At 49.4% G+C, this 21004-nt stretch overlaps 1 protein-coding gene across 1 annotated transcript in view; it reads left to right on the top strand.

Annotated features, from left to right (window-relative positions):
* Positions 1–17354: 17354 nt before the first annotated feature.
* Positions 17355–21004, top strand: part of TMEM132C (transmembrane protein 132C) — a 355227-nt gene continuing 351577 nt past the window's right edge. Inside the window, exon 1 of the mRNA XM_070515846.1 lies at positions 17355–17632. Within this exon, the coding sequence (XP_070371947.1) occupies positions 17548–17632 (85 nt within the window). The 5' untranslated portion in view covers positions 17355–17547. The remainder of the gene's footprint in view (positions 17633–21004) is intronic.

Raw genomic sequence — 21004 nt, 5'->3', positions numbered from 1 at the left:
AACCAATACATCTTCCTCCAAGTACAATTTCACGACATTTGTCATTCAAATTTAAATTGTAGGGAGGAGCAGGGCTTCTAAGAATCGAAGGTTTTGTCCACTATTGTGCCAAGGATTTTGCAGGATTTTACGCCTTTCCATATTAGCAGAAACATGAAAATGGAAACAATAACTTGCTAACAAGTTTTCCAGGAGGTTTTTTTTTTCTCTTTTGGGGGGAAGAAAATTGGCCCTGAGGTAACGGCTGTGCCAATCTTCCTCCATTTTGTACGTGAGATGCTGCCACAGCATGGTTTGATGAGCAGTGTTTAGGTCCACGCCCAGGACCTGAACCTGCAAACCCCAGGCCACTGAAGCGTAGTGCGTGAACTTAATCACTACACCACCAGCCGGCTCAATCTAGCAGTATGTTCACAAGGCAATTTCCCTTGGGGTTCTGTTTGTCCCTTTAGGACAAAGGTCACAAAGGACAAAGGTCTTCTTTAGGAGCCAGAAGAACTCATAGGCCTACAGGTCCAGTCTTGGAAGACAAAGAAGCCTCTCCACCAGCAGACATCTGGAATTTTGTGTGTCAGCCTGGCTCTGCGTGGGCTCTGCCTGACTTCTCACAGGTGGAACCCAAGATGCCTCATCTTCTGGCCGTGCCGCTTGGGCACAACCTGGCGCAGGAGTGAGGACCACTCAGCACCCACAGGTGCACACCCAGACATACAGGGGGTTCACACGCATGGGGTGAACCTTTGCTCAATAGGAGGTGGGAGCTGAGGGTAGAGTCTTCCTTTCTCCCTCACCAGGGACTGCTCCGAGACCCCTCCTCCGGCATCCTCTCAGAAGCCAGGCCTTCGAGGTGAGTGAGTAGTCCTGCAGGATGCAGGCAGTGGGCTTGGCAAAGACCCCCGTCCCTCCTGCCTCCCTCTCCTTCCCCTCCCTCCACCTCCCTGGGTTCGCACAGCCCAGTAAAGGGAGCCTAGGGGGCCGGCCCCGTGGCCAAGTGGTTAAGCTCGTGCGCTCCACTTGGGTGGCCCAGGGTTTTGCCAATTCAGATCCTGGGCACGGACATGGCACCGCTCATCAGGCCATGCTGTGGCGGTGTCCCACATAGCAGCACTAAAAGGACCTACAACTGGAATATACAACTATGTGCTGGGGGGCTTTGGGGAGGAGAAGAAGAAAGAAAAGCTTGGCAACAGATGTTAGCTCAGTGTCAATCTTAAAAAAAAAAAAGGGAGCCTGCTGTGACATTACGGTGTCTCACCCCCTCTGCCTTTTCATTGGTGGGCCTGTGACCCAGAGTCCAGTTAGATGTCTGTTGGGGAGGGCCTGCCTCCCCAGATAAAAGTCCAAACCTCATGGGAAAGTATATTAACTTTTTATTGCTGCAGTAACAAATTCCACAGCCACAGCAGCTTAAAGCAGCACCCACTGGTCAGCTCCTGATTCTGGAGGTCAGAAGTCCAGGGGGGCTCAGCTAGGTTCTCTGCTGAGGGTCTCGCAAGGCTGACATCAAGGCGCCAGCCAGGCCGGGTTTTGATCTAGAGGCTCTGGGGACTTGCCTGCTTCCGACCTCATTCTGATCATTGGAGTTCAGCTCTTGGTGGCTGTAGGACTGAGGTCTCCATCACCCTGCTGGCTGTCCCCCAGGGTCACTCACTCTCAGCTCCTAGAGACTGCTTGCATTCAATTAGATTAGGCCACCAAGATAACTTCCCTTTTGATTAATGCCAAGTCAGCTGATTAGTAACCTCGATTACATCTGCAAGATTCCATTTATCATGGAAATATAATCACAGGCAGATATCTCAATACCTTGACAGTATCTGGGATCAGGACAGGAAATCTTGGGGGACCATCTCAGAATGCCGCTTACACCAGAAAGCCTTTTGCATTTTTCCCTCCCTCCTTCCTCCTACCTGGAACACAGATGTGATACCTGGAGGCATAGCAGCCATCTTGCAACCATGATGCAGCCAAATGCTAATGATGCTGCAGAAAAATAGAACCTGGGTCTATGTGACAAAATCAAGCCGCTGCACAATGTCTAGAATCCCTTTCTCTTGACTTCTTGTATATGCTTCTAATAAACTCTTATTTGGCTAAGCTACAGTTAGCTGAGTGTTCTGTTAATTCCTCAAAACACAGTCCTCTCTGATACACCAGGCCTGGCCCTCCCTGCTTTCTGTTAATGATCTGATTCACCCGAAGCTCACACACGTTTTCTGGATCAGAGACAGAGTACATGGTGAGAGCAGCTTCCAGGCTGGCTCCTTCACTCAACTTGGGCTCCAGGGTTCCCAGCAATGGTGCTCACGGCCTGGGGAAAGAAGGAAGACTCTCCTTCCCCCGGACTCCAGCTTCAGCAGCCGACTCAGTCCAGCCCATGTTACAGACTCACCCTCCTGTCTCCTCCTCCACCCTCCCACCCACATCTGAATTCAGAGCACCCGCTCACACAGCAAATTGCATCGTCTAGCTCTATCCATTTGCTAGCGAGGAGCCTAACGAGGTCAGACAGGTAATGCAATTCTCTCACGCTCCCCAGCGATCTGAGTAAAACGGAGCTTGATCTGATTTTTATTTCATAAAGCGGCCTCAGCATATTGGCTCAACAGGAAGAACTTCCCTTTTCATTGGAGCAAGCACTTTCGCCTTTGGGTGTGTTTGTGTAATAAAATGGGAAGCTCTGGACTTTGGACAGAGCCCATGACCTTCTATCTTTGAAGCATTTGCTCCACCCTGAGCGTTGGGGAAAATAACTTCAAAGCAGGTGGAATCTTAGAGTTCCTCGTCTTTACCTATGAGAACAGATGCCACACTGTCCTTGGCCCCAAAGGCATGTGCCCCCTGCAGTAGAATGTGAGATTAGTCATCTTAGGGGATCACCATGATTTCTGTGTTGAACTTGTCTAGATGTGTTGCTAACGTGAATTGAGAAAATACAATGCCATTGAGTCTAAGATCCAGACCTGTTAAACCCACACCTGCGGTTATTTGAGTCCTTACACCAAAGCACCCTCTTTAATTTTGAGAAAACAAGAGGCAATGGAGCTTCCAACAGCACCAAATCAAATACCTTTCACTCACCTGATCAAATTAATGGAACCATGAGCCCAATTTCTATGGCTTATCAATGGCATTGTCCAGCAACATCGACCAGACAGCAGAATGACCTAATTGAATTCAGTGCTGATGAGATGGAGCCAAATCTCTGGGGAAGAAGGCCAGGGTCGCTGAGCGGGCTGATGGTCGTTTGCCTTCCTGATGGCCAACTTAGGCACAGGCTGACCCAGTCAACTTGCTGCAGGACAAAAGCTTGACGTGGCCATCAGGAGCCTGGCCAGATGCCGAAGGCTCTGCTGCGTTAATTCTCTGTTCACGCCCAGCATCTTGGTTGTATGGTGGTGTCTAGACGAGGGAAAATAGTACGACTCTGGTGAAATCTGAGAATGTCTGCTGTGTGGAAACTTTCTCCCGTGAAGGTCTCGGGGCAATTCTTCTTCCCTGCCCTGAGAGAGGGAAATAGCAACATCAGCAGCATTGGAATTTGGGCAGCCCCGGAGTTAAAGTCCGGCTCTGTCACTGTCCAGCTGTGTGATCTTGGGTAAGTTACTAAACCTCTCTGGGCCTTGGTTGTGTCATCTGTAAAATGGGACAAGTAATAGTATCAGGTGGGACTACTGGGCTGGATTAAGTGAGATGTTCTGTTTAGAGGGCCCAGCACATAGCAGCTGCTCATTGCTGTCCCCTCTGCTCCCTCCAGGAAATTGCCATAAAACAGCAGACACCTAGTTCCTCAGTCCCTGGGGCCCAAATAAACCAAACCACAGGAAATTCAATATCAGGGATCACACAGTCCCTGAGATTGTCTCTGGCGATTCTCTCACTCACAGACGCAAGCTAAAGAGATCAAGTGACGGGCTCAAGTCACTGGCCGGTTGGCAGCGCAGCCAGGAAGAGCATCCTTTTGAGAGCACTTTGTACGCCTGGAGCCACAGAAAGCTCACCTGACGTGGATCGGGTGACGCTGGAATTTATTATCTCATTAACAAAAGGGCATCTGAGCCAGGGCTGGTTAATTTATGTAAGTAACATCTTCTCACCCTAATTGGGCTCTGCCATCCAGGATGCCAGCTTTGTCCTCAGGCCAGCCCCGTCATGGTGACACATTCAAGATGTCACCTCCACTCACAGCTATGCCCATAGGAAGAAGAGTCATCCACGATCATTATGCAAAAAAGCCACAGAATATTGATGCTTAACTGAAGGGCATCATGAGGGCATTGGAACGGACTGCACGAAGCTAGAGGGGCCGCTTGAATCTTGAGAGCTCAGCCTAACCTTAACCCACCCTACATGCTCATGGAACACCTCTTAACGATAGAGGGCCCAGGATTTAGATAAGAGCAGCTTTAAAGGAAAACGAAGGAAGCCAATACAGACTGTCTCTAAGCCAAACTCAGTAAAATGTATGAAACAAGCACATCAGGAAAAGTTAGCAGGACCCATCTCCAGGGATGGGGGAGAGGGAATGCCTTGGTTTCCACGGGACGGCGCTTTCCCACCCTTTAAAAACAACATATTGTTACCCAGACAAAGACTGAGCAGTTTATCCTAATGTCGGGCAAACATTTACAGCTGTAAGAAAAAAAAAATAAAAAAAGGCTTTTCTTTTGAAAAAGCTTCACAAAATACTCCATGTCATTCTGAGCGCCTCACTTTGCTCAGCCTGCTTTTCCGTGAAGTCGCACGCCTGCAAGTGATGGAGAGTCACGCGGGATTGTGGGTGCCCAGTGTGGGCTGGGGTGGCTGGGGTCCCCGACTCAGATCAATGCTCTTCCCCTGTGAGTCACTTTGCCAACACATTTGTAATTGAAATGAGCAGTTTCAGGAGCAGGAAGAGAGTTTCTCGCTTTCTGCTGATGAAATGCTCAGGGAATGGGTAACTGCTGGGATGAGTCTGTGGGAAGGCAGAGAGCCCATCCTGGGACACCTGGAGCCCAAAGAAGAAGGCAACAGGAGAGGTGGCTGTCCCCGAATTTGCGGTGGACCTCACTCCTGCGCTTTGACCTTGCCCTAACGCTCTCTTGAGCTGGTGCAAGCTGTGAAATTGGCATTCTCGTTTCTTTAAAACTTCCACCTTCTCTTCCTTTACATAATGCTAAGAAGTCCTATTAATCTGTAGCCACTGTGACCATTTGCTCCTCTGTGGTAAGACCTAACAAACTATTTCATATGGAGATGTTAAAACTTTCATTGATCGCTTTCAACAGCGTTTTCTGTATGGAGCGAAATGAGAGCCCACTCAGATAATTCTGCACCTAGTGGTGAGTGTTTCAGTTGGGATCTCAAATGTAGGAAGAGGAGACATTCATCATTGGTTTGTATATGTGTCCGGCCCCTTTGAGGAAAATCATACCTCTCAGCAGCGGCACCGGTGGCATTTGGGCAAGACCATTTGTCAACATGTGGGACATTCATCCACACTGCAAGTGGTCTTCCATCCCTGGCCCTGCCCACTGAATTATGCACAGTGGTGCCTACAGCCATGGGGACGAGTAAAGTCCCTACAATTTCCAGATGCCCCCTAGGGGCACAGTAACCACCCAGGTAAGAAAGAAATACCAAAATAAAGAGCATGGGTAATGCACAGACATATTCCCCGTCCCCAGCACACAGTCCTGGATCACAAAGACCTTTCTCAGCTCCTCCTCACTCTTCTCATGGAAATGCAGCCTTCTCCTTTTGGAGAGCCTTCCTCCACAACACCAGACCCGTCTCTCCCCCGAGTGGCTTGAGACACTGATACCATTCACTTATAAGACATTGCCTCTGTAGTAGCAGTGGTTTGAGGGAAAGCTGGACCAATGGCCAACTGGGCTAATTACAAGCCCCTCCACTAGGATGTTTTAAATTTGCAGTGAAAGAATATGAGCCCAGGAGCTTCCAGTACTCATGGTTCCAGGCTCCTGGAGAACAGTGGGTCTAAGTGAAGAAAGTTCTTGCACTGGGAGACACAAAGGAGTGAGGGGCAGGTAGAGGAAGACGGGAGGAGAGAAAGAGAGGAGGAGAAGGAGAGAAGAGCAGGGAAGAGAAGACCCAAATGTACTCAAGTCCCCAGTTCTAGTTGAGGCTAAGACCAGCTCCACACACTCTTCTTGGTAACACGGGATAATTTTTTCCCATTTATACGGGCTCCTGACAATTTCAACCAAATAGTCTGACAAATACAAAAAGAGGAGGAGTGATTAATAACCATTTTTACAATAAAAGAATGCATGGGCCAGCCTGGTGGCATAGTGGTTAAGTTCACGCACTCTGCTTCAGCGGCCTGGGTTTACAGGTTCAATCTTGGGTGTGGACCTGTGCACTGCTCATCAAGCCATGCTGTGGCAGTGTCCCACATACAAAATAGAGGAAGATGGCCACAGATGTTAGCTCAGAAACAATCTTCCTCACACACACAAAAAAATGCATGAATGACTGCCTTTGTCTTATCCTGCAAATCACATCACAGGGGGCTGCCCAATTTATTAACAGAGAATTCTCACCCTGGAGCTGTAATAAATTCACTACTTGCCTGTTGATGAGAGAAGACCCCCACAGGGTCTCTCTTCCCTACCAGGTCTCCTGGTGCTGGCTGTTGAGAAGCAGCCTGTGAAAAGGCAGAGCTGTGCAAACTCCCACCTCCACACGGAGTTGATGAGAAAACTCCCACTGGAACACAAGGAAATGCACAAATATTACAGCATGTGGCCTCCGTTTAAGTCTGTGCAATGTTGCCAACTGCCCTGCCTCAGCAAGCATGTGCCTTATCCTGCCCTTCTGTCCTTCAGAGCTTTTAAAAATTAAAATATTCTTTATTATATGAAATTATAATCGCAACTGGTTATAATTTATAATTTGCTGAATATTTAAATATATTTAATTTGCAAAATAAAATACTGGAACTACTGGCACATTCATTGGAAAATATGTATTTGGATGACAGGTTTGCTCACCCCGTATTAATTTTCCTTCTGTAACCAGCACTCTTGTTTTTATTTGGGGAGCCACTCATCCCTCACCATCACTCCTTGGTTTATGAGGGTTGAGTCCCTGTCTCAGACCCACAAATGGGTGCAGGACCCAGGCTGGCCAATCAGAACTCAGCTCCTAATGGGCCACGGTGATTGGATCAGGAATGAACACATGACCAAAGCCACAACCAATGAGGTAAAGCCCCAGGATTTGTGTTCCAGTTACTAGGGAAGAGAATTTCTCTGTGGAGGCTGCTGAGCTGGTCGTTTGCACATCTGGAATCCTCACGGCCCACCACCATGCTGCCTGAGAGCAAAGCCGACTGAGAAGCAAGAAAGGAGAAGGCGGCAACGGAGAGCCTCGGTGTCTTTGTGTGAGCCCCAGGAGCCAGCCAGGCTGAGGGGCAGCCAGCCTCTTGAATATTCAGTGGCAAAGAGCCAATAAAGTCCCGCTTTGGGATCAAGTAGTTTAAGCTGTGTTTCTGTCCTTGAACCAAAGATTTCTCAACTGGTACCACATGCCATTGTTCCATGGAATCTGAAAGAATATGGAGACCTAAGATGCAGTAGAAAGAGTGCCAAGGCGGAACTTAGATGGTCTGGACTCAGTCTCACTCCCCTGAGCAACAGACTCATAGTTCATCTCTCTGTGCATCAGTTTACTCATCTGCGGAGTGGGTACGCTAATATGTATCTTACCTCCTGCTCAGTAAAGAATTAACCTTATTCTTTCTTAGAGTGACTCTCCTTTCGGGGGAGCACTGCATGAGGAGTCAGGAGACTCAAGAAGACCCAATGGATTAGTCCATGAGAAGTTCTCAAAACAGAACATGGCATATTGTAAGTCCTAGTATGTATCAGCTCTTAATATTTACATATTTTAGTATGAGGAGGAGCAGGAGAGATGGTTGGAGGGCTGAAGAGAGAGGCTCAGGCCACTGAGGGCAGGGGGAGCTCTGAGTTTCTGGAGAAGGGGGACCATTTGCAGTAGAAAAGTTGCCTCAAGATAGGAAGTGACCCCAGAGTCAGGCTTCCCCTGACCAGTTGGGCAGGCATGGCCCCCACTCTATGACGCCCCCATCTCAGGATCCCTGGGTCCAGGCACAGAAGCCACCAGGGAACACTGCGAGGGAACGCAGCTTCTGGGCCCCATTTCGATGGGGGGACAGAGCTAAGGAGCATCGGTGCTGTCTCCTGACTCCATCGTCAGCCTCCCCGGAAGCCTTGTGGCAGTCCTATTTCTCCCTTCTGACGTTAGTGCTGATCATCTTTGCTGACCAGTTTCTGTGCCCACACCCAGACTTCCAGAGGTATCCCTCAGGTTCCCTATCTAGGCCCAATGGCAACAGTTGACATTAGTCTCCCCACCTTCTCTGAGCCATTCAGCTGCTCATGCCAGTGACGTTCTCATGCTCAGATTTAAATTAATACTCTGCCTTTTCTTCTTGTACCATTAGCAGCTTCTAAGGTCCACTGGATCACTTAAAAGGGCCTGATTAATGTGTTATTATTGATGCAACAGACACATGCTTTATCTTAATACCCATATCTATATTGGGATATAATAATAATGACAACAGCAACAACAACAACTAAGATTTTTGATCACTTACTATATGCTGGTCACTGTGCTTCATTATTCATGCATACTGTCTCATGTAATCTTTGGAGACGGTATTATTAATATTCTGTGTTACAGATGAGCAAGTTGAGGCTCTGGGAGACTAAGAAACTTGTAGAAGTGAAGCCAAAATACAAAAGAAACCAATTGAGTAGATGCAGAGAAAGATAACTCAGATATATGATTCTTTCATTGACCCTGGATTCAGCTGTACCTGAAGCCACCTGCACCCCTGAACTTTCCATTTGTGGGAGCTAATAAATTTTCCATTCTGCTTTAGGATATTTGAAAGAATTCTGACTAACAAAACCACCCTGAAAGGTAAATATAATTGTCCCTATTTTGGTAATTTAAAAAATGAGGCTGAGAGGTTAAATCATTGAGCTAAGGGCTCCATGAAAGGGGGGATTATTCCTATCTTGCTGACCACAAAATCTACATCTGTAACAAAATGCCTGGCACTCACCTTTGGCAGAGAGGAGAAGGAGGAAGGACAGAGAATGGGAGAGAAGAAAGATTCATTATACAGCTGAGAGGGAGAAAGGGCAGGATTTTAATTGAAGTTTTCTTGCTTCCATGGGCATTTCAAAAAAAATATTATCCTTCTATTTGAAAGTATTCACTTCTTAGTTTTTCCTCTGGATCTATGATCACTTTCTTTTAGTTGTAGGAATATAGAATACTTCCTAGTTTCCCCTTGAGCTAGGTCACCAGCGACGTTACTCCCTGTTTTAGCCAAGGAGCAGAGCAGGAACAGGAACCATCGTAGATACTTTAAACATGGTTATCGAATGCAGGAACGAGCACAAGAAAATCACTGGGATGGCTGACAGAGACGGCCCTCGGCTCTGCTCCTGCATTGTCCTGGGTTTTGAATGTCAGATAATTTTGGATTATTCTCTGCACATTGTAAATGTTATGCTGTGGGGATTCTGTATTCTGTGGAGACTCTGAATTCTGTTCTATTCAGAAAAGCGTTAACTTTTAAAATGTTGGCTGGCGATCAACTTAGTTGGACTCAAAAAAATGTCTCTGGGGCTGCAGCTCAAATCAGTTCAGGTCTTTTACCCTCCATGCATATGTGGTTCATGGGTCTTCCGAAAACTGGGGTGACATTTATGAGCAGAATTTGAGGGTCTTCCTTTCTGGTTCTGTCCAGTTTTGGACTCCTCGCCTCTCCTTTGCAGTGGCTGTGATTGTTCCAAACCCTATCCTCTGGTCCTTCAGACCAGAAAGTGTTGTTTTCCACAGGACAGTAAGTTGTTCCATGCAACAGTGACGTGACCTGTTCTCAGGAGACAAGCCACAAACACAGGAACCTTTCTCCATGCCTTTTCCTTCATCCAATGTCCCTTCTCTCTTCAGAGCCTTCAGGAAGGTCGTTGTGTCCACTTGTTTGTGATCTTTTTGTTTCGTATTTCCTGCAGAATGTCTAGTTGTTCCCTGTGTGAAGATGGATCCAGTAGGCACTCACTTGGCCACAGCACAGGCTGAACTCCTTCCTCTCCTCCGGGAACGGTTCCCCTGGCATTGCACTGCGCTGCCCTACTCTGGAAGCTGGACACTCTCGCCTCTCCAGAGTCTCCTGCAAGTTCCAGTCTGTTCACCTGAAAGATACGGGAATCCCAGCTTGTCCTGAATCCCATGCAGGGCTTCAGGGAAGCTGGCCGGTGATCTTTGCTTATCCTCCAACTCCCCCTTCTGGATCTGTATTTCTCTAGCTTTTCCCACAATTATATAAGGCTCATTCCTAAAATAAATTCCCTCTTCACAGTGGTTCTGCCTCCTTAACTGAGCCTTGCCTAACACAGCGGCATTTGAGTTCCATCAATAAAGACAATGGCAACCCGAAGGATTTATGTGCAAGGCCTTCTGTAGTGCTCAGCAGGGAGAGAACCACTCCTCCCCTTGGCCGGCCTTGCTCCTAGTCCCAGCTGGCCTGAGCTCCAATCTCGGAACGCTCCATCAAGATCCAATGTCAGGCTCCTGAGCTCCATTAAGGCAACTGCTTTAAGCTGGAAACACTATCTACTGAAATCCGACTACAGATGGGCCGCCCCAGGAAGGACCACAACTTCTACTCACAAGTCAGAGGCAAAGGGGCTAATGGTGACCAGTACTGGTCCTGAGGAGAAGGACGCCATCACTGTGAAACGCTGCTGAGCTTGATGACACTGCTGTGATTGTCTGCCACTTTGCTCAGAGGCCAAAACCTGAGCTTTTCTTCTTTCTCTTTCTCAACCAGCAGACAACGCCGGTCGTTGCCACCAGGGAGCACTGTTTACCCTGTAACCATCTGCGGGCCGCAAGTGGGTTAGCGAGCAGAGCTGTTTCTCGCAGAAATTAATGGAATCAGCATTGCATTGTTCCAAGCATCAAAACAAGACGCTTTCGGCAGTTTTCCATCTGAGACTCAATCCTTTTTTAACAGGCCATCGGAGAGCTTTAAGAGGGGTCCAGAACAGTGTGGTGGGTCTTCCTGCGCAGCTCCTTTAGCGACTTGGATTGTCTGAACCTGAGAAAGGTGGTTGAAGACAGCTAGTCCTGTGTTAAAGTGGTCGGTGTCCCTCCTTCCCCGAACTGGCTGGATTTTAATGAATCACAAGCAATGTCATAACTTAGGATGCTGAGCCCGGTCGGCCAGAAGGGGCCTTAAAAGGCAGATTAATATTACAACTCAAGTGCTGTCTTGCATCCCGTGAGTTTGAATTATTTCCTATTAAAAATGCAGTGCTTAGGTTCTAATGAGTAATGACTATAAAACTGAGGGAAAACCCCCAAAGACTTAGAAGTGGCGTGGATGAAATCAATATAATAGTTGAATCCACCCCAACTCCATACCACCGACTTTGGAGTTAGTTTAATCTCTTTCTTCTGGCTGGCGGTTATGGGGACTGACCAGGCGTAACAATTTCTGTTCCTGTTCATGGGCTGTCCCATGTTACTGTCTTGTTCTTTCTTCCGCAAAGACTCTGCCCTCCTGTCTTTCTTTCCTGGCGTCACTATTAATCTCCCACCATCCCTGAAGCCTGTGATCAAAGATCACTTCCTCGAAGGCATCACTTAGAATTTACTCAACAATATTTATCGAGTGCCAGGTCTGTTCTGGGTCTGTCCTGGGTTCTGGGAAGTGGCCATGGAAAGAAGACCTTGCTGAGGGGGAACATTTGAGAGGAGAGGGAAATTATAAGAAGAGAACTTCAGAGAGAACTAGCAAGCGCAAAGTCCGTGAGGGAGAATGAGCAGAGCCTGTACAGCGAACAGTAGTAAGGTGAGTGTAGATGGAGTGTAGGTCGGCTGTGACACTGTTCTGATCTTCTCTGGGCTCCTACATTTAATTTATGCCTGTTTTCTGAGGTTTATTCAAGATATTTGTGCATGCGTCTTATCTTCTTGATTACACTCTCTGAGGAGAGGGCCCCCAGCCCAGTGCTCACCCACAGTACTCGCTCCATTGTTATTTATTGAATTAAAGAATGCTGAGACATGGAGAGTGTTTTATTCCTGCAATAAGACCCAATTATCCAAAGGAACAGGGACACACTTGAGTGGGCAAATGGTGCAATGAATCTGAACACATACGGTTTCAGTCAGGATGAGTTAGGTTGTGGTGCAGGAACAAACAACCCCAACGCGTCAGAGGCTTACAACAGCAAACATTCATTTCTCTTTTGGTTCTTTGTGTCCATCGCTGGTTGGCAGGAGGCTCTGCCTGTTGAGGTCGTTCAGGGACCCACTGCCTTGACCAAAGCCAGTCACTGTGCCCACTCCCTGCAAATACTGGGTTCAATGAGAGGTCTGTATTGAGTAACTGTTATTAACTTCAGGACAAACTCTCCAATCTCATGGTTCTTCTGGAATGATCAAATGCACCAAACACGCTCATGACTGCTTTGTGCTAGAAGCAAGAAAGAATTTAACTTTGGTGAATTTTTCAGAGAAATATAGTTTGGATTTTTGACTTTGGATAATTATGTAGGGAGAAGAATAGGGTAATGATTTAGGGATTGCTACACAAAAGGGAGTCTACTGACACACAGCCTCAAGATCACCCGGGGGCTTGTTAGAAATGCAGAGTATGGGCCCCCCACTCCTGATCTGCTGAATTAGAACCAACATTTTACCAAGCTCGCAAGGTGAAGTGCATGCACAGTAAAGTCTGAGAACTGTTTATTTGGAGCTGGCATTCTTATCGAGTACGAATCCCAGCTCTGCCAATGACTAGCTCTGTGTCATTGGATAAGTTTCCAAAACTCTCTATCTCAATTTCGTTGTTTGAAAGTGGAATTAATGGCAATAGTAACATCATAAGATTATTGTGAGGATTGAATGAGTCCAAGTACTTGTTGAAGTACTTAAAGCTTGGCACAGAGTGAAAGATCCGCAAGTGTTAGAGATGACAATGATGATGGTGATGCCGCAAATGCAGTCAGGAAATGTCAGTGTGATGACTTCCATTTGTAACTTAATCTGAAGCTTTATGACCCAGTTCCTACACTAAATGGACCATTCGCTGACCTTGAGCCTCGAGTGGAAAAGTGATAGGTAGAAAATCCACTCTGTGGGTCTTGATCAGAATGATGAGAGTCTGGGAATGCGGCAAGTACTAGGAGAGAAACTGGATAAGGATCAGGGCGGGCATTTGAGCATCAGTCTTAAAAGTTGTTCTCAAAGGCCAACAGTCACCTGCATCTTGTATCTTACCTGGAGAAGCTGGGCCCACTTTCCCTTCAGGGGACATTAATCCCCATAGAGGCTGGGTTCAGGGAGAGGTGCCAGGGCAGCCCAAACCACCAGCGAGCTTGTCTGCAAGGTTAAGTGGAAGTTACAAAGGAATAATTTTCAGTGTTCATTCAAAATAGAAAGGCCTAGCAAGCGAAACCTGACACAAAGAGATGGCCTGGCAAGCGAGACCCAACACAGGTTATCAAGACACATGGTGTAGGCAATGGACAGACCTGAGCACATACATGACCACAGGTCAGTGTAATGGACGGTCACAGACGGCCTAGACCCAGTCTACCACTTCCTAGCTGGGGGAGCTTGAACAAGCCACTTAACTTCTCTGACATCAGTTTTCTTGTCTGTAAAATGGGATAAGAAGAGTACATATCCATAGGTTGTAACAGGATTATTTGGAAATTAGCAAACACTTAATAAATGTTACTGTCATTGTTGTCATCATCTCTCCCACAACCCGCATCCATCCATCAGCAGGGCCTCTTGCCCCACGCTCACCAGGCAGCATTAACTGGTCCTGCCTCCACAGTTGGCGCCTCCTGCACTTCAGTCTGCTTTTAATTGAACCCCAGGCATCCTCTGCTGCCCCCTACAGGCGTGTCCAGCAAGGGGCCCGAGGGATCCCTCTGAAAGAAAAAGGAGATCCTTGGTGCCTCCACCTCCTGGGTTTGCACTTTCAGGGTTTTCTCTCCTGAAAAGCTCTTTTCCCAAAAATCCACCCACTTACCCACTCCATCCACCCTCTCTGAAGGTGCACCCCTAAATCAGACATTCACCTTTATTCTGTTTTACTTTTATTTATAACACATATCCCTCTCTTATAGAATGGATTTCTTTGTATATTTCTTTAGAGTCTGGCTCCTAGAATGTAATATCTATGAGTTTAGGACCTTCATCCATTTCATTCCCTGCCAGAATTCATATCTGGGTCTGACAAATGGTGAGACATAGACAACTATTTGTTGAATGAATGAATGAAACAAATGAATAATAGTACTCCCATTGGTGTTATGGTGAGAATTACGTGAGTTGATGTCTATATACATTCAGAAAAATGCCTGCACAGAATGCCTTCCTCCTTCCCTTCCTTCCTTCTTTCTCCTCTCGAACAGCAAGCACCACAGTCAGGACTTGACATTAGATGTGCAGGAGGACCATAGCTGCCTTACGAGGCCAACAGATAGCACTTCTCCCATGTTCTTGGTAGTATATACCTATAGGTCCTCTGTCTAGAGGCAGACTATAGGAAATTCCTGAGCTAAATTCATAAGTTTCATCCCTTATTTTATGTGATATTAAGAATTTGGAATTTAAGCAATAGCAACAACAACAACAAATCAGAAGTTGCCTCTTTGACTCAGAACCCCGGGCACATGTAGAAAAACCAGCTGGTTTCCTCTCTCCAACAGCTCGTCCCTCCTATAAATCATGTTAATTGTCTCCATGTGCCCAGAGCCCACGGGGAATTTCACAATAGCCTTTGAGGAGATTAGTGGTCTCTGATGTTCCTTATGAAATTCAGAAAAGCATCTGGAAGTAGTTTAAGTTAAGGAATTAATGATTTCAGGGTTAAATAATACATGCCTTCGAAAAAAATAAATACAGGAAACTGTTAGCCCGTGAAGCTCTCAGTTCACACCTTTATTTTGAGGGGTTTTCCTAAAAAAGATGAATTGACCACATCATTCCTTTTATTTGTTTGCTTGGTTTTGTGTGTGTTGGTTTGAATTTTAGAAGGTCGCCTGGTAGATTAAATGGGATCCTAAAGGGCAATTTGCAGAAGAGAAGCACCCATGACTGGGTCTCCTTTTGTCCCTTCTGGAAGGACGTGGAAGGAGCCTCTTAGTGGCGATGCTTGGAGACTTCATAGTCTCAAGGAACAGCTGAGACGTGGAACACCTGAGGACAGCGGACGCCTTTGTTACTGTGAAGGGGATTTACGCGCTCGGACATCCTCTTCTCCTTTATCTTCTCGTTTTGAATTGTTATGTATTTTGCTGTGGTTTGTTCAGTTTCCTCCTTCTTGATGATTTCAGCTGTGGAGTCCTGGTCCATGACCTGCATTTGGCTTTGCAGTAAAGGGCAATATTCTGTGCCAAGAGGAAAGAAATGATGTGTGTGGGGAGGGTGGGGGAAGTAAATTACGAACCTACACAGGAGAAGAGGAAGGGAGCGGAGGGCATAGTCTGGGGCTTTCTTGTTCTTATTATCAGACAGGAAGGAGAGAGGCTGAAGCAGATGCCCACCCATCAGCCAGCAGTAATGGATACGTGATATTTCTCACTAAGGCTAGAAACACTTCAATGAGAAATATTTATTCTCCAGTGACTTTCAGGCTAATAAACAAAAACGAGAAGAAAATGTGTCCTCCATGTTAGGAGCTTGAGTCTACTTTATGACTGCTTCCCAAGGCTGGGTCTGCACCAGCTGAACTGAAGAACTGGCACCTACAGCATAACCCACTTAAAAACTGAAGTCTCTGCTACCCAGAGTGGGCCAGGCCTCAGAACCAACCTCTTACTGTTACCTCTCTCGCCTGGCTGGTTTGCCCAGTTGCCTTCTCCCCACATCAGGCAAGCAAAGTGGACTGAGAAAACCAGTGAGCCCTATTCCTCCCAACTGGGTCCAGAATCCCAGTGGCAGCCAGCTGGGAGAAGGGCTCCTGTGCTGGGGGGGGGGGGGGGGTGCCTTTGTCCCCAAAGCCTTTGTCCTCCTTACCCCCAATGCTCCCCTGTAACTAAGTTGGGGCATGAGGAATAGATTTCAGTTGCTCAAATTTTTTCACTTCTGTTTCTTCTCAGTCAAGGATTCTTTTTTATTTGAAATTTATTCCTGGCTCTAGTGACCGGGAATGATGGTGACACATGACACAGTTAGGCTTCTTTTCCAAGGTTGAACTGAGCCAGCCTGGTGAGAGCTGGGCCTCTAAGCCCTGTCCCTGAGGAGCCGCGGACACTGAGGGGACCGCCAGGCAGGCTGTGGGGTTTGGGGAAGCTCGCGGCGCGGGGTGGGCTGGGCTTCCCAGGTGAGGTTTCTGGGCTCCAAACGCATGGCCTTTCACTCACGAACATGAAAGTGAGTCAGGGCCCGGCCTTCAGAGTGTTCACACGCCCGCGTTCAGACGAGGCCTGAGCATCAGTAGCCGCGCAGGCGAGGAGGGAGGGCCGCGCTGGGAACGTCAGAGGAAGGACGCAGGGCGCGAAGTGGGGTGGCCAGCACAGAGCTGCCTGGTCTGAATCTGCAGACAAATTGCTATTGCAAGAGAAGGTCCGGCTGCAGAGGGGGGCATTTCCCCGCTAAAGAGTTAATAAAAACACGACGGGGGTGGGGGTGGAGGGGGGGCGACATCCAACAACATCAACGGATACACGGAAAAAGAAACCTTTCACCCCGGCGTTCCAGCCTCCTTCCCAGAGACACCGATGCCACCTTTTGCTTCACACACACACACACACACACACACAGACACAGATGTGCACACGCCTCTGTGTACATCCGTGGCCCTCTTCAGAGTTCTGCACGTTGCTTTTTCCCACTGAATAATCTACCAGGGCGATCTTTCCGCATCAGTTGTATGGGACTTTTAATTCCAGATGTCCCCAGCTTGCCAGGCAAAAAATCAGGGGAGGACCTGAAGTTGGGGTGCGGGGAGTGACGACCACCCAGGCAGCAAGGGGAAGGGGCCAGCTCCATCTTGGGTCGCAAGTACCTGCGCAGAACTCCCCGGGACGCGAGCCCGGGCGCGGAGGCGGGAGGCTGCAGATCCGAGGCCCGAGGCCTCCTCTCCAAACCTCCCTTCCTGCGCGCCTGCTCCCCCACCGGAGGGACTCAGCTCCCGCGCGGTTCCCGGTACCCTCCCTGGGTCTCCGGCCCGGGGCGGGGCTGGGGGCGGGGCCGGAGGCGGGGCCAGGGGAGGGCGGGCTGGAGGCGGGGCGCGCCGCGGCGGCGGCGGCGGCTGGAGAAAAGTTGTCCCGGCCAGAGCGCCAGCTGCCGCGGGATCCGGAGGCGCCGCGGCGCGCAGCCGGCAGGGGCGGGGCGCGAGCACCCGATCGGCCGCCCGGCCGGCCGACTCGCTGCTGGGGTCGCCCCGGGTCATGGGGAAGCCGGCGGGGCCCGCGGGCCGGCGCTGCGCCCCGGGCGGGCGGCGGGCGGCCTGAGCGGCCGGGACGCAGGATGCGCGCCGAGGGCGCGGCCCCCGGGCCGGGGGCGCCGCTGTGCGGGGCGCTGAGCCTGGTGCTGGGCGCGCTGCTGGGCAAAGGTAAGGCGGGCGGCCGTCTGTCTGCCGGCGCTCGGGAAGTTGCCCCCGGTCCCGAGGAGCCCGGGCGGGGGAGCCGAAAGTGGGGGTGTCGGGGGACCTTGGTGAGAGCGCTGGTCCCACCAAGAGCGCCTCTGCCCGGCGCCGAGCGGTCCTTGTCCCGGAGGAGCAGACGCAGTTGAGCACCGCGTATGTGGGATGGGGGCAAATTCGGCTGGTCCAGTGTCTCCAGACTCGGGATGCTTCCTGGGGGTGAGGAGGGGGCGTGGCTCAGGGAAGATGTGTTCCTTCCCCACACCCGAATTCCGTGAGGACTTAACCCCAGCACCGTCACACTCCGGAGCTGGGGGGCCGGCTTCTTTGCCGCCGTTTCCTCTCAGCTTTGCGCCCCCTCCCCAGCTCAGTCAGACGGGGACTGGCGATCCAGGAGGGCGGGCCCGGTCCTTTGAGCCCCCTTCCCCCAACCACGGGGTCCCGAGAACCGATGTCGGCCCTCGGAGAACGCGCGCTCATCGAGCAGCTGCCCGGGATCTCAGCTTGGCAGAAACCCGGGACCCCCGGCCCGGTCACCCCGGATTGTGTCCGGTGTGGTTTGGGAGCGAGGGAAGGTGACCGGCGCGAGTGGGGGAGGTGGGTGCGCGCCTTGGAATCTGGCCTGGGCGGCCTTTCGCCTCAGTCTCCTCTTCTCTGCAATGGGCACGACGACCCTGCGTTAGGTTGGCGAGAATTCAGAGGGACGCATGGCGCCCGAAGAGCTCACAAAAGGTAGCCGTTGTATTATTATGACGGTTATTGTTATTCGCGTGTGGGGCCAGGGTGGTCCCGGAGCCGGCGGCGGGAGCGGCGGGGAGAGGGGTCTCCGAGCCCAGGAGCAGCCGGCGCCGCGCGCCCTTCCACGCGGGCCCAGGCGCGGGTGGCAGCGGGGAGGAGGCCCCGCTCCGCCGGGGCCGGCGGCTGCGCGCACGGCCGCTGTGCGGAGTCCTGGGTGCGGGTCAGAAGAAGGAGAGCGTCGCTTTGCTGCTGCCGGCGCCGGGGCGAGGGTCTCAGGTCCGCTGGGGTAAGCCAAGGTGTGCACAAGTGTCTCCTGCGCCTTCGCGCTGCGCCACGGGCTCGGCCCCGGCCGCGGGCAATGAGCAGACAAACCAAGTCCGACCTGGTGGGGCTCCCTGCCTCTCTCCCGCCTGGAGCTCTGCAGGCTGGGCTGGAAGTGCATCAGGCTAGACAAGTTGCCAATTGATGTTAAAAAGTAGGGTTTGCTTTTCAAAAGTCATTGCGCACCATCTGACATTCCAGAGAAATCCGCTTTCCTTGAGGCGGCAGGTTCTCAGACAGCAAATGGACAAAATTGCTGCTTTACATAGTGCCCCTTTCTCCCAAGAGCTCCAGGTAAACAGGAGTGTGAGTGTGTGTGTGTGAGGGCGCGTGTGCGCACGTGTGTGAAGGGATGGGGGGGGCACGTTTCTTTGATGTTTTTGTTTGAAAGGACAAACATATCCAGAATCTGGTGTCTTACTTCTGCTCTTAGCTCTGGGTTCTATCATTTCCAGGACTCAGTTTTCCCAAATGGAAAGTGGCTGTTCAAAAAGATTCCTTCCCAGAATACTTCACAGAGGGTTTTGGATGATATAATGGCTTAATGGATAGAAAGGACCTTGTAGAGGAAGGTGATGCCATTTTCGGGTGAGCAAGGGTGAGATCCCTGATCGGGTTTTCTCCACATCTCCATGAGAGGGTTTACTCAGGGGAGAACTCAGTGCTGAATGTGCTTTGTGAAGTAAGTTGTAGACTTTTCTTAATTGAAGCTCACATTTATTATTATTTTTTTCTATCTAGAGGATTTTACTTTTGATTAAGAATAGCGTTTGGTGCAAATGTCCCTGTGGAAGGGGCTAGGGGCAGCAATTTGCTTAGAAAGTGAAGCTTGGGATTTTGTTTTGAAGACGCTATTTACGTAGGATAAGGGTGGGGCTGCAGAGATTGTGGGAAGAGCCCCAAGCCTTCCTTCCCCACAGCCGCCCCTCCCACTGGTTTAGTGCAACCTTGATTTGGGGGGGTTTTCTCCTTGCTTTTGCTTGACCCTGTTCATCATGTGGTTTGGGAGCGTGTGGGTCTGCAACCATCCTCTGCAAAACATTTTTCGTTTTGTTTCTCATCACCAAAAGCAGCAGTTTATTCCTCCCTCTGATTCCTCCACAAAAAAAAAAAAGTTTAATCCATAAAATTTCTTATAGAAAGGAAAGTTTCCTGACCCCTGTTTAAATTTGTGCTATTTTTAAAAGAAAAAACATCTCTGACTCTTCCTGCCCAAGGATTTAAGTGCTGATTTCTGGAATCCTCAAAACCACTGATCAATTTTTAATACCAATTTTATGTTTATTTTTGACCATGGATTTAAAGGCTCTGCAATTTGTCAGGGTTTGGAATAGAGTCATTGTTCGTGGGGTTCCATAAATAGGCCAGGGCTTTGCAAGAAGAGAGTCTTCCGAAGATTTAAGACCGGCTGAGGCAGGTGAGGCGAAGTGTCCTTGAGTTAGAGGGTGAGGAATTGGCCCGTATAAAGCTGAGGGAAGGGGACTGGTGGGCAGAGATTCTCTCAGAGGTGTGGGGATGGTTGTTATCACCTATGGGACCCCTAGGAAAGAGATTCAGGACTATCATCTCTCTTCTGAAATCTGTGGGGCCAGGTGTATTTCAAGATTCAGAATTGTTGAGATCTTTGAATGACAGTATAGATAGATAGATAGGTAGATAGAGGCATGGGGTCATATGCATAGATTGAATAACACCCCCCAGCTGGGTCTGGAGTTGCATCCTGTAGTTGCATACATTGGTAATGTTGTATGAAACGTGTAAGTATTTACTAAAGGAGGATAAAGACCCAAAATAGCCTCACTTCCGTTTGGATCGGCATGGCTGCCCAATAAATTAGAAACAAACTTTTGGGGATTTGGAATTTCCATTAAGGCATTTGGGGCCTGTGGCAGGTTTCATGAGTAGCAGGAGGTCATCGCGTTGGAAGGTCCTTCTCTGCTACCCGTGTGCATGCTGCCACCTGGGGATGATGATGGCACCTTGTTCTACCTACACTTACAGCACGAACCACTCAGCCACTCAGCCCACGAGTCCATGTTCTTCCTGTCCATCCCTTCCTGTCCCTCATGTTGAAGCTCCCTGCCTTGGTGGGCCTTCTCAGAAGGGATTCCAGCTTCTTGGGAGGCATTCTGTTAAACCAACACCCCCTGAGCTTGTCTAGTTCTCTCCCCTAAACCCACAGCTGACTAGTGCTCACTAACTTCCTGACCTGCAGACAACTTCTGCTTTGTCCATGTGGCGTTTTAAAAAAAATGAACGGGCTCCCCAGAATTGGGAGAATTC

Source organism: Equus asinus, chromosome 8, assembly GCF_041296235.1.
Source record: "Equus asinus isolate D_3611 breed Donkey chromosome 8, EquAss-T2T_v2, whole genome shotgun sequence".
Classification (NCBI taxonomy): domain Eukaryota; kingdom Metazoa; phylum Chordata; class Mammalia; order Perissodactyla; family Equidae; genus Equus; species Equus asinus.
The sequence above is the reverse complement of the archived record's forward strand: the minus strand, read 5'-3'. Positions and strand labels throughout refer to the sequence as shown.